General features: G+C 44.7%; 4 protein-coding genes across 5 annotated transcripts; all 4 read left to right on the forward strand.

Annotated features, from left to right (window-relative positions):
- Window positions 1-697: 697 nt before the first annotated feature.
- On the forward strand, window positions 698-2,900 carry LOC4340132 (uncharacterized). The gene is made up of 2 exons (XM_026026552.2): window positions 698-957; window positions 1,529-2,900. The coding sequence occupies exon 2, from the start codon at window positions 1,543-1,545 to the stop codon at window positions 2,497-2,499; it is 957 nt and encodes a 318-aa protein (XP_025882337.1). The 5' UTR covers window positions 698-957; window positions 1,529-1,542; the 3' UTR covers window positions 2,500-2,900.
- Window positions 2,901-3,613: 713 nt separating this feature from the next.
- LOC4340133 (uncharacterized) lies at window positions 3,614-5,132 on the forward strand. Its single transcript, XM_015786017.3, has one exon. It carries the CDS (start codon window positions 3,719-3,721, stop codon window positions 4,910-4,912), a length of 1,194 nt encoding a protein of 397 aa, XP_015641503.1. The 5' UTR covers window positions 3,614-3,718; the 3' UTR covers window positions 4,913-5,132.
- Window positions 5,133-6,201: 1,069 nt separating this feature from the next.
- LOC4340134 (uncharacterized) lies at window positions 6,202-7,760 on the forward strand. Its single transcript, XM_066311843.1, has 2 exons — window positions 6,202-6,803; window positions 6,957-7,760. The coding sequence occupies exons 1-2, from the start codon at window positions 6,319-6,321 to the stop codon at window positions 7,576-7,578; spliced, it is 1,107 nt and encodes a 368-aa protein (XP_066167940.1). The 5' UTR covers window positions 6,202-6,318; the 3' UTR covers window positions 7,579-7,760.
- A 2,257-nt stretch (window positions 7,761-10,017) lies between these two features.
- LOC107281369 (F-box protein At2g26160) lies at window positions 10,018-12,166 on the forward strand. 2 transcript variants are annotated; one of them, XM_066311319.1, is made up of 4 exons: window positions 10,018-10,164; window positions 10,310-11,481; window positions 11,727-11,774; window positions 11,945-12,166. In XM_066311319.1, the coding sequence occupies exons 2-3, from the start codon at window positions 10,319-10,321 to the stop codon at window positions 11,728-11,730; spliced, it is 1,167 nt and encodes a 388-aa protein (XP_066167416.1). In that variant the 5' UTR covers window positions 10,018-10,164; window positions 10,310-10,318; the 3' UTR covers window positions 11,731-11,774; window positions 11,945-12,166. The 2 variants fall into 2 exon arrangements, with proteins under 2 accessions (XP_066167416.1, XP_015642789.1); XM_015787303.3 differs by having other exon boundaries at window positions 11,727-12,019.
- Window positions 12,167-12,886: the final 720 nt, after the last annotated feature.

The following is a 12,886-nucleotide window of genomic DNA, read 5'->3' on the forward strand; positions in this document are numbered from 1 at the left end:
TTTAAGGCAACGGATGTGCATGTTACAAGTCACAAGAACTCATATAGTGTGGTCATACTGAGTCACTGATCAACCAAACTAGAGGTTAGAGCTGGAAAAAGGATACATTTCGAATTCTGGCGTTTTATAGTCATGGAACTAATTAAGAGTCTCGATCAATCCTTTTCAGTAAATTATTGCAATGTCCGCTTTCTATGTAATTCGAGCTACTCCAGGTGGTATTAGTTGATGAATCGTTGTTGCGCCAGATAGCGACTAAACGGTGATGTCCACGGCCTTGCAGCCCTAATGGCTAAGACTGTGTTCTTTAGTCTATTTTCCCAACTTCCCCTTTCTTGTTTTTTTTCGTGTGTACATTTTTCCAGCTGTTAAACGGTGTGTTTTTACAAAAAGAAAAATCTATAGAAAAGTTGCTTTCAAAAATCATATTATTCCATTTTCATTTTTTTAGCTAATACTTGATTTCGTTGTTTCGTTTTGCGTGCAATGGGGAAGTGTTCCCAACTCCAACTGGTGAACACATCCTAAGTTTTGGACCTTTGAAATGGAGAAATTTTGGTGCAATTTTATAAGAATTGAATTCATTTCATGTAAAAATGTAAAATTTTCTCCATTTTAAAGGAGCCTTCACTAGCTTACGAGAAAACTAGGGGTAAAATTTCTAGATTCCATCGACTCGTGGGCCGCGGCCCAACTTGGCCAAAACCCCCCTGCACCGAGGTGCATCACCGAGGACGGCGAACCCTCGATGAGCTGACACCCTCCTCATCCTCGCCGGCGGTCGTCTACCTCGCTCCGCTGCGGCGTTCTCTCCCCGGCTACCGGCGGCAGTTCTCCCCACCGCAGCTGGGTGGTGGGTACGGGGGGCCGCCGCTAGTCTGTGCGAGGAGTGGTTCTGTGGTTTTCTGCATGTTCAATCTCCTCCAGCCCTTCCCCTAGCTGAGCAGATTGCTACAGGTTTCTCTCCGAATTCGTGCTTGTTTTTAACTGATCTGTTCTAGTGTTCTGGTATGGAACGTGTCAGATTATTTATTTATTTATTTATTTTGCGGGGAAACGTGTCAGATTTAAGACTAGAAATTTTAATGCATTGGTCCATATGTGCATCCACAATGCATCTGTATACAGGTCTTAGCATTCCATTCACTACCCCACTACAAAGAACACATTTTAGTGTGCTAAGTACTTCAAATTCAAAAAAAAAAAAAACCGCCAGTGTATGAAAGAATGAAATGATATGCTTTCATTCTTTTCCTGTGGAACAAGAAGCCCCTTTCCCTAATGAAAGGAAAATGGGAATGCGCCAGGATTTAATGATGCTGCTGCTATTGATGATAGTTTTAGAAGTGCTGTTGATGATACTGATTACTTGAAAGAATCATCCTTTCTGTTCTAGCCTCATCAAACACAGAAATAGTGTACCCCGCAAAAAAAAAAAAACAGAAATAGTGTAAATAGTGTAAGTGCTTAGTAATTTTAAGTGCAGAGTAGTTTGTTAAATTCTGAACTCTTTGTATTTTCTTGTTAGATTTCAAGTCTTGCATGATGGCAGCTGTCCAGTCTTCATCCTGGGCAGACCTCCAGCCAGAGCTCCTGGGTCTTGTCCTCACACGCCTTCCCTCCTTAGCTGACCGTGTTCGACTAAGAGCAGTTTGTCGCCCATGGCGCTCCAATGCTCGGCTGCAGCCCCTTCCCCCTCCGCTCCCTTGGCTCACTCTCCTCAACGGGACCTTCCTTAGCATTTCAGATGGTGAAATTCACTGCATGCCTTTACCAGATGATGCTTCCTGCCATTGCTCCATTGACAACTGGCTCTTCCTTAGCCACGACGATGGTGGGTTCTCGCTTATGAACCTGTTCTCTAAGGCCACATTGCAGCTTCCTAAACTTGATACCATTTGGTGTCATCATCTATGGTACGCTGCGCCCAAGTTTCCTCTCTTTTATAAGTTGGCAGTGCCCTCTCCCCTGGACTTTTCTCCAACTTCCCTCGTTGTTGCACTGATCATGAATCGTTCTCATCAAAAGGCATTGTGCATATGCCAGCCTCCAGTTGCCACTGAGTCATTCAGAGTCGAGGGTTCTACAATGGAGGGCATGCAGGATTTCACCTTCTTGGATGGGAAGCTATATGTGTTAAATAATTTCAATAAACTCTTCATCCTCGAGATTGATGAGAGCCACATAGGTAACCCAAAGATCTCATCCATTGAATGCATAATTGACTCCCAGGATGATTCGACGACTGAACCCCAATCCTTTCCAGAAGATTATCTCATTATGCGGAGGTACTATCTAGTTGAGTCTGGTGGTGGCCTGTTGATGGTGACACGGTATGTTGGCATTGTGCTCCCTCTTGCAGAGCCCAACTCCTTCAAACATTCGCGTACTCTTTCATTCAAGGTCTTTGAAGCGGACTTGACCACCGGCTCTCGCATGTGGAGAAGGGTTACATCTTTGGGGGGTCGAGCACTATTTGTCGGCACACATTGTTCCTAGTCTCTCCCTGCTGCAGAATGTGGTGTACCTCAGGAGGATTGCATCTACTTCATGTGTGATTATTGGAGGCCTTATGCTGGTGATCCTCTTTGTGACTCTGGCGTCTACAACATGAGAAACGGGGTGATCACGCCGTTGTTGCAGGATGCCACAGCGCCGAGGCTGCATCCTACAGGCCGGGGGGATCCTGCATGGTTCTTCCCTGCTGATGTTGCTACGTAATCTGAATGTAATCCGTCGTACTGTGTGGCATGCGGCTGTTGATGTATTTTGAAGTATCCTATATGGACATATTACATGTAGATAGGCTGATGGATGATGCTTAAATAATGTTAGTACTCCCTCCGTATTTTAATGTATAACGCCGTTGACTTTTTAGCAATGTTTGACTATTCGTTTTATTTTTTTTGTGAAAATATGAAAATGTTTATGTCATGCTTAAATAACATTTGATGATAAATCAAGTCACAATAAAATAAATGATAATTACATAAATTTTTTGAATAAGACGAATGGTCAAACGTTGGACAAAAGGTCAACGGCGTCATACATTAAAATATAGAGGTGGTACTTGTTAATCACTCTGTTCTGATGAAATGTTTGGCTGTCGCTTCAGAAAGTGTAGAGTTCATCATCTTATTCCGTGTATATGCTTGATACCCGGGGTCTGTCCTTTGTTTTGTTTGCTGAGATCGAATTTATCGTTGGAATTCAGTGGGACATTGCTAGTCTACTCCATGTTTCTTTGTACCTGAGAATTGTGGTAGCTCCATGTCATGATGTGCTACATTGATCAATCAACTGGTAAGGTATACGGCAAGAGACATGCCAACCAACAGTCACAGGTCTAAGCCTAATTTGGAATTTTGAACATAGGACATGTATTTGCCCTGAATCATGTATAAATTGAACTGAGTTTGTAAACATTAAAGAAGACCTAAGCTAAAAAAAAAAAGAGAGAGGAGAAATTCTAAGAAAATGAGACGTTTGCACTACCGGCCCACACTGCACGGCCGCTCTTCCAAGCCCATATGAAAATCAACAAATGGGCCGTGAATAATTCCGCAAATCCACCCTCTCTCTCTATAAAAAATAAAAAGAAAAAAGAAAAAGAAAAAGAAAAAAAAACCCAAACCCCAATTCCCCAATTCGATCGCTCGCCGGCGACGTGTACTCTGCGGGTGGCCTCCGCCGCTGCAGCATCTCCTCCACCGGCGCGATGGCCGCACAGCGACCATGCAATGGTGGCTCGTGGCCGGATCTCCCGTCGGAGCTCCTGGGCCTCGTGCTCCTCCGCCTGCCGTCCCACGGCGACCGCGTCCGCCTCCGCGCCGTCTGCCGCCCATGGCGCTCCAGCGCGCGGCTGGAGCGGAAGCTTCTGCCGCCGCCGCTCCCGTGGCTCTTCCTCCCCGACGGCGCCTTCCTCACCCTCCCCGACGGCGCAGCCCACCGCCGCTTGGCCATCCCCGGCGATGTCGCGCACCTTGTGCCCACAGGGAGCGGCCTCCTCCTCGCGCACAACGACGGCATGTTCTCCCTGATGAACCCGTCCTCCTCGGCGACGACCCCTCTCCCCGACCTCGCCGCGGTCTTTCATGGCGAGATCAAGTGCAAATACCCTGACACCGCATTCCAACTGGGTCAACGGAGAATCACCCCGATCATCAAGGCGGTGGTGTCTGAACACTTCATTGCTTTCTATTTCAACAGCTCGAAGGTCATCATCACTTCTGGACAGCCGCATACAGTGGTGAAGTGGAGTCCTCCTGATTCTAGCTACATCCTCGACATTGCGCTCTTCCAAGGGAAGCTCTACTGCCTAACATTTGATATAGAGAATTGTCAGGAGGAGCTCTACATCCTTGAAGTCCGCGATGAGGAGCCCATGGTGTCTGATGTCAAATGCATACACAGCACTCCTAGAGATGTGGGCGATGAAGACGAAGCATGGTTCAACCCTCACTCCACCGACAGGTACACGTTCCATCGATATCTAGTCGCGGATGGCGATCGGTTGCTCATGGTGGCACGGTGGATTAATCTTAATCTGCCGCCCATGCTGCCGAGAGATAGCAGCATCAAGCGGACTCGCCGATTTGATGTCTTTGAGGCGGTGGACCTGAGCAGCGAACATGGACGATGGATAAAAGTTGATACACTGATGGGGCATTCTCTCTTTGTTAGCGAGAGCTGCTCCGAGTCACTCACTGCCGGAGCTGAAGAAGACTGTATCTACTTCATGAATGATGGCATCATGAATAGGATTCCTAAGGATCCTCTTTCGGACTCTGGCGTGTACAACATGAGAGATGGGATGGTTGCGCCATTGATGCCAGAGACTGCAGTGACAGAGCATCTTGCTGCACATGACGGTCCATGGTTTTCGACTTGGCTTTTTCCAACAGAAACTTAAACTAAGATGGACTGTATACTTTCTTCCGGAGTTCAAGGTATCAATTTGCGATTGGCATCTCCTGTTCTAGAGTTTTGGCATGAACATAAGGACAAAGTGTCAGTTAAACTTTTAATGATGGTTGAGATGTAATCAGGTGAGTTCTGGAAAGACTAGGGAAAAAGATGATCAGATCTAGGTCCCTTAATGAAATATGTTGCAGCATACTGTTTTGTTGCTATGTGTTTGCAGTACTTGTATGCAAATGTTTGCTTTCTCAAATGCAGGAACACGAATTCATATACAGGGTAAATGTAGGAACTTAATGCCATTACCAGTATAATGCTTGTAGGAAAAGTGTAGTGTTTCAGTATTAGCTCAAAAGAGGTGTTTGGAACATTGGTGCTTTTAACATCAAAATTTTAGGAGAATGCTTTGGTGTCTTCAACTGAGCAGGGAAAAGTAGACAAAGAACTATGAAACTTCCAATTGATTTTCATTTTTTTCCCTTCAAATTTCATAGCAAAATTTCCTGCCCTGTAGGGGTCTCGATGGTGCAATCTCATAATGTAAACACCTCTAATGTAGGGAAGTTCCTTTTGAATTTAATCCTCCTTTTTCCTATAAAATTCCTTCAATCTATATGACCATAGGAGAAGATAAATTCCAACTTGTGTGCAGTGTGTATAAGTGCACCGATTTTTTATTCAGCGGGACATTGCACATTTGCTATGGGAACTGTCAGATTTTTATGAATTGCATATTTTTATTTATTTATTTTGAAACAGAAGAGCACAGCGCTCCCCTTTTCCATTACTGGAAACGACAATTGTTCAGCTACAGAGCAAACTGAAAAGAAAATCAACATTCACATATATTTTGGCTGAAAGGAACTTTCATACTGTTGAGGAAGAAAATAATTTGCTTTGAAGCAATGGCTTGGACGTTGACATCAGTCTGGACCCTATAATCGTGTTTTGTAGTTGTATCATGATGTGTTTTCATCTGATTATCTTTCGGTAGTTACTCATATGGTTTTGTGCTCTTCTGCTATTTGGCATTCTGGACAGTTTACTCCTTGTTTCTTTGTACCAAAGAATCGTGGTAGCTCCATATCATGATGTGCTACATTGATCAATCAACTGGTAAGGTATACGGGAGAGATTATACACAAACCAACCCATAGATGGGCCTATTAGGGCCTACTAGCCCCGGTTACTGGCTTACGGCCTACTCCTACTCGTACTCGGCCTTTCTCGATTTCTCCATATAAGAAAGCTATACGATTTCCTCTCTCTCAAAAAAAAAATAATAAAAAGAGGCAGGAGCAGCTATACGATTTCCTCCTACGCGAGAAACCCCAATTCCCCAACCTCGCCGGCGATCGCCGATTATCGCGGCCTCGCCGCCGGCGGCTCCCACCGGCGATGCACCTGTCCCCACAACTCGGCGAGACTATGCCCTCGAAGAAACGGAAGGTAGAGCTCCACGCCGACGATCAGCCTCCGCCAACCCAGGCAATAATGGCCACACCAGAGCCCTGCAGTGGACGCCCATGGCCGGACCTCCCGTCGGAGCTCCTGGGCCTCGTGCTCCTCCGCCTGCCGTCCCACGCCGACCGCGTCCGCCTCCGCGCCGTCTGCCGCCCATGGCGCTCCAGCGCGCGGGTGGAGCTGGATCTTCTTCCGCCGCCCCTCCCGTGGCTCCTCCTCCGCGGCGGCGCCTTCATCACCCTCCCCGACGGCGCGGCCCACCGCTTGCCCGCCGTCCCCGGCGATGCCACGCACCTCGCTTCCACGGGAAGCGGCCTCCTCATCGTGCACGGCGACGGCATGCTCTCCCTGATGAACCCGTCCTCCTTGGCAACGACCCCTCTCGCCGCCCTCGCCGCCGTGCTCCCTAAATACATCAGGTACAAATACCTCGCCGCCGATAGGCAACGACTTGTCCCGCTGATCAACAAGGCGGTGGTGTCTGATAACTTCACCGCTTTGCTGATCGGAAACCGCACTTGGAAGGTCATTGTCACTATTGGATTTTCACCTCCACTTGCACATTTCCCTAGCTCCATCGTCGACATTGCATCCTTCCAAGGGAAGCTCTACTACCTAACATCTGACGTAAGGAAACGTCAGGAGGAGCTCTATATCTTTGGAGTCGATAATGCTAAGCAGATTGGCATAAGATGCATAAGCAGCACCCTGAAAGATATAGGCGAGGAATCATGGTTTGGCCCTTGCTCCACCGAAAGGTACGCGACGGAGCGATATCTCGTCGCGTCCAACGATCGGCTGCTCATGGTGCGACGGTGGATCAATCTTCCACCAATCTATCCAAGCGACAGTGGCATTGTTAAGCGAACACGGCGGTTCGAAGTCTTTGAAGCCGCAGACCTGAGCAGTGGCTGTGGAAGGTGGATCAAGGTGGATACATTGATGGGGCATGCTCTCTTTGTTAGCAAGGGCTGCTCCAAGTCGCTCAGTGCCGGAGCTGAAGAAGACTGCATCTACTTCATGCATGAGGACATCAAGAATGGGAAGCCTGAAGATCCTTTTTTGGACTCTGGCGTGTACAACATGAGAGACGGGACAGTGGCGCCATTGTTGACAGAGACTCTAGTGGCGGAGCCTCTTGCAGTACACGGCGGTCCATGGTGTCCAACTTGGCTTTTCCCCTCTGAAACTTGAACTTAGTTGGATAGTATTCTTGCTTCCAGGTGTTATATTTACGATTTCTCTTCTTGGCATCTCCTGATAGTAGAGTTTTGGCATGAACATAAGAGAAGTGTCAATTAACTTTTACTGATGGTTCAGATGTAAATGTAATCAGGTTGCTTTTGGTAAGATGAAGGAAACACATTCAGATCTAAGTCGCTCGATGATGTTGGAGCATCTGCGATACTTGTATGCAAATGTTTGCTTTCTCGAATGAAGAAAAATAAAAAACATAGAAACTCGATGGCATTCCCAATATAATGCTATAGGAAATGCAGTGTTTGCTCAAAAGAGGTGTATGGAACATTGGTGCTTTTAACAGTAAGGAGAACGCTTGCTGTCTTCAACTGAGCAGCGGAAAATAGACATAGAACTCTGGAACTTCTATAGTTAATTTTCATCTTTTGTTTTCCCTCCAAATTTATAGCAAAAGTCCATGTCCTGAAAGTATGTGACACCTATAATGTAGGGAAAGTTCCTTTTGAATTCAAACATTCATATCACCTAACATTTTTTTTCTCGAAACTTTATTGCCTATCAAATTTGTTCCATCTTCATGGCCCTAAGAGTTGGAGATGGGAATGAGATGCACATCATGTTGCTTGCGTTATGTTCTTCAGCTCATTTGCTGTGGGAGCCATCAGATCCGTGGGTTTGGAGTTTGGAGGAGCTCAAGGAAGTTTAGCTGAAAGGGAAGTGTCATACTGGTGAGAATGAAAATTATTTGCTTTTGCAGCTGTGGCTTGGACACTGACGACTAGTAGAATGAGACAGAGACGGACTGGGATTCGGTGACATTCCCCCGTGACATTCTCGGTGACATTGAGTCACTGACATGTGGGTCCAGACACATGTGGGTCTCACATGTCAGTGACTCAATGTCACCGAGAATGTCACGGGGGAATGTCACCGAATCCCAATCCGACAGAGACATAGGTCTCAAACACAAGTAGATCCTGGTGGTCTATTATCCTTGTAGCAAACACCAGGAAGTTGGGCAAGAACCTTTTGTTGTTGACAGAGTCCATTGGATGGAATAAGCCAAACGACATATTTACAAACGAAAAATAATTTGTGAATAAAACTTTTATATACGTGTTCTTAATGATCTAAAAGTAAAGGCTGAAAAATAAACTGCGATAAAAATATCAAAATCAACTTTAAAGGGTTGAAAATTTAATTTTTTGTTGATAAGTATAAATGTAAGCAAAAAGATGAGGCCATTAATTGACATCCGTCTGGAGCCTGTCTTCGATTTTTCGTACCTGCACCATGACGTGGATTGGGTGGTTTTGTCATGATATGTTGTTCTCAGTAGATCATTCTGTACTGGTTACTCCTACATGGTTTTGTGCTCTTCTGTTATGTGGGGGTGTAAAATGTTTCGTGCTCTCGAGTCATTCCATAGGGATCTCATATGATTCTTGGTGTCTCAATCTTTTGTTTCAAACGACCAAATAGAAATTCTCCTACACAGTTTGAATCATACGTACAAATTTCCTTTTATTTTTCTTTACAAATCAAACAGGGCCTAACTGTTTCAAAAATTCATAAACCGATGAGACTGTTTCTCTGAAATTATCTTTTCCCCCAATACTAGTAGAACTTTAGCCATTCAACGGCAGCCCATTATACACAAATAAGCCCATAGATGGGCCTATACGGGCTTACGGCCTACTCCTATTCGTACCCGGCCTTTCCCGACTTCTCCCTATGTGATGAAGCTATACGATTTATTATTTTATTTATGGGACTACCTATACATTTATCGACAAATTTTCTTCTAAAAATTTGACAGATATAATTATAGTACAATCGTAGTGTAATTACACTGTAACTTATATCTAATTACACTGTAACTTGTATGTAATTACACTGTAACTTATATGTAAGTTTCACATAATTTTGAATCGTTAGATCTATTACAAGATTTGTTTTGGTGAGGAAGAAAACAAATCATAGCACACACATATGTAAACGAATTTGTTCCCACGACCTCCATTTTACCGAAATAACATGTTACGGAGAGATTTTGAAAGTTACATACAAGTTACACTATAGTTACAGTGTAATTACACTACGATTGTACTGTAATTACATCTGTCAAATTTTTGGGGAAGAATTTGTCGCCAAATATATAGCAAAATCGATATTTATTTATTATTATTGCTCCTCGGCGAGAAACCCAGGGCCTGTTCACTTTGATAAAAAAAAAACCTTACCAAATTTTGGTATTGCCAAAATTTTGACAACTATTGCTAAAATTTTGGTATGATTTCTTATATAATTACCAAATTTGACAGCAAACTAAATGTAGCCATTTTTTTAGCAACTTTATTAAAATTTGGTAAGGTTGAAAATGCATCAAAGTGAACAGGCCCCAAATTCCCCAATCACCACGGACGCCTCTCCGCCGATCGCGGCCTCGCCGGCGGCGGCTCCCCGGGCCCCTTCCTCTGCAGCCAACCATACACGACCGGCCGCCGCGCCCATCTCCCCGTTCTCCGGAGCTTCCTCCCCGCGACAGGGCGACACACACGCGCGCGCGCGTAGGAACAGGTGCTCTTGCAAATTGATTGGTTACTCTGTGTGATTGCAATGCGAATTGATTTACTCCTGATGATAACAAGAAACGCAGGGATTCTGAATCTTGTCCATGAAATTTTGCTAACACTGAAACCTTAATCATCTTAATTTTTTGCAGGCTTGTGCCATGGCCACCGCGCAGTCTTCGGCTTGGTCAGATCTCCGGCCTGAGCTACTGGACATTGTGCTCCACCGTCTGCACTCCTTGGCCGACCGGATTCGCTTCAGAGCCGTGTGCCGACCGTGGCGCCACATCGCGCTGGCTCAGCCGCTTCCTCCTCTAATGCCATGGCTTGCGCTCGGCAATGGTGATTTCCTCATCATCCCCGATGGTGAAATCCACCGCATGGATGTTCCGGACAATGCTTGTTGCCATGGTTCCTGTGACAATTGGCTCTTTGTCGTGCACGACAATGGTCTCTGCTCCTTGATGAACCCTTTCACCAAGGCTTCAGTTCAGCTACCTAGCCTACCGAAAGTTGCGCCTCACAATGAGCTGCTCTCTGATGCCAAGTTTCACATGACAGTGGTGCCCCCAGCATCCCTTAACTCACCATCAGATCTGCTTGCGGCCGTGCTGATCAGAGATTTTCGTGACACCTTATTTTCCTTTTGCCAGCCACTAATCAACTCAGGTTCATTCAATGGGTGTAGACAAGGGATGCTAATATCTGGCATTGCATTCTGTCATGGCAAGCTTTATGTTGCTAATCCAGATTTCATGCTATACAAGTTTGATCTCGCTGTTAGTTCTGGTGGCAACCGATATTCTTCGATGAAAAAAATGACTCTACTTAGGGAAGAATTACAAATCTGGCCCCAAGACATACCTTTATCCAAGGAAGATTACCATATCATCAGGCGATATCTGGTTGAATGTGATGGTAGATTGCTGTTGGTCAGGCGTAGGATGCAAATACGCCCATTTGCAAAATGTGATGATCTCTTGGAGACTGCATGCACTTGCTGGTTTGATGTCTTTGAGGCAGACTTCACTGTGCAACCTTGTCAGTGGAGAAGGCTCAACACATTGGGCCGCAGAGCGCTTTTCATTGGCAAATATTGCTCTAAGTCTGTCTCTTCAGAAGAATGTGAGGAAGTCAAAGAGGACAGCATCTATTTCATGTGTGACTATGTGAAGTCAGATCAATCTGTTGATCCTCTTCGTGATTCAGGTGTGTTCAACATGAAAACTGGAGCGATAACGCCATTGTTGTCGAGAACCAATGCGGCGCTGCCACGTCATTTTGGCCGATGGTGCCTTTCATGGTTTTTCCCCTCTGAAGCTAGGTAATTATCATCAGAAGCTTTTGATTGTTCGAGATTTTCCTTTAGTTGCCTGAGACCTGAGTAATAATGTCGCTTCTTGTTATCTGAATGATCAGTTTTAGTGCATGAACAACTAGTACTTGTCAAGTATGTGCTGCATGAGATACGCTGAACGAATTAACTATTATTCTGCATCAGTTTGATCTTAATGATGTTTTTTGCGTTCGCTACTAATTTGATATGCATTTTATTTCTATATATAAAAGGTGAGGCTGCTTCAACATGTGGAGATACCTATATATTAAAAAACAGAGGTAGTATATCTCTACCACACATAAATTTCTTTCTTTTGACTGTACACCATATCAATCCTGGTTGAAAAGCTGGGGACTTCTCGAGAGGATATATCTGAACTTTTTTAGGAGATTTGATTTCACGAGTTTTATCATCATTAATTCCTTTTTTTTTTTGGCTTTGTCACTAGCTAGCTGCATCAAACTCATGCAAAATAAGTTTGCGCCAGGGATCGAAGGAAGATAGATATTTATTATTGTTGTCATCAACAAGTAAACTGTCTTCGATTCAAACATTAAGCAAAATCCAGTTAATTTACTTATCGGTTATACGTGAAAAACTGGTAGTTTAGATCAAAGATCAAAATGCGTTCAGCTCATATTTGCAAAGAGGTTGCCAATTTTAAAGCTAACGGTTACTCCTTCCATCTAAAAATAAACAAACCTAATACGAGATGTGACACATATAATGATATATTTGTTTATGAAACGCTTATCCCAATCGACATCCGGAAAGGTCGAAATCGTCCGATTTTAGCATGAAAGGCGATATTAATCGTTCAATTTCATTCACTCGCAGGGTTTTAGAAGTACAACCCAACTACTGTTTCGCCGGCTCGCATGAGTGATTAGCGAAACCCAACGAACGCACCGCGCACGCACGTACGCAACACCACCCCACCACACAAGGGGATTGGCACGGATCACCCACCCTATCGGTGGAACCTGCTGTTGGAATGTGAAATTAAATTTGAAAATATACTGTTGTTTTGTTTCTTTCTCAAAAATATTCGGGATGTAAATTGTTTGATAGAAATATATATCGGTCTCGCACAACCGTTGCGCTGAAGTGATTGGGCGTGACGACACGAGCAGTCTTGCACATGCGCGAGAGTGACGGGGCGTGATGACACGAGCAGTCTCGCACGGGGCCAGCGCGAGACCGAACGGTCTCACACATGGAACGAGCGAGAGCGAACGGCTTCTCTGGTGAGCTACCGCTTAATTAATGACTAATCACCTAATTAGCAATTAACTAATAATAATTAGTGAGTAATTACCCTGATTAGCATTTAATTAATAGTTAATTAATCGCTAATCAATGTAATTAAGCAAATTTGATCAGCCCTACT

The sequence above is a fragment of the Oryza sativa genome, chromosome 6, assembly GCF_034140825.1.
Source record: "Oryza sativa Japonica Group chromosome 6, ASM3414082v1".
Taxonomy (NCBI): Eukaryota; Viridiplantae; Streptophyta; class Magnoliopsida; order Poales; family Poaceae; genus Oryza; species Oryza sativa.

Coding starts and splice junctions, on each gene's coding strand:
- LOC4340132 (XM_026026552.2), top strand. CDS start 1,543: ATGATGGCAGCTGTCCAGTCTTCATCCTGGGCAGACCTCCAGCCAGAG.
- LOC4340133 (XM_015786017.3), top strand. CDS start 3,719: ATGGCCGCACAGCGACCATGCAATGGTGGCTCGTGGCCGGATCTCCCG.
- LOC4340134 (XM_066311843.1), top strand. CDS start 6,319: ATGCACCTGTCCCCACAACTCGGCGAGACTATGCCCTCGAAGAAACGG. Junction 6,804..6,956: donor GTGCTCCCTAAATACATCAG/GTACAAATACCT, acceptor ACATTTCCCTAG/CTCCATCGTCGACATTGCAT.
- LOC107281369 (XM_066311319.1), top strand. CDS start 10,319: ATGGCCACCGCGCAGTCTTCGGCTTGGTCAGATCTCCGGCCTGAGCTA.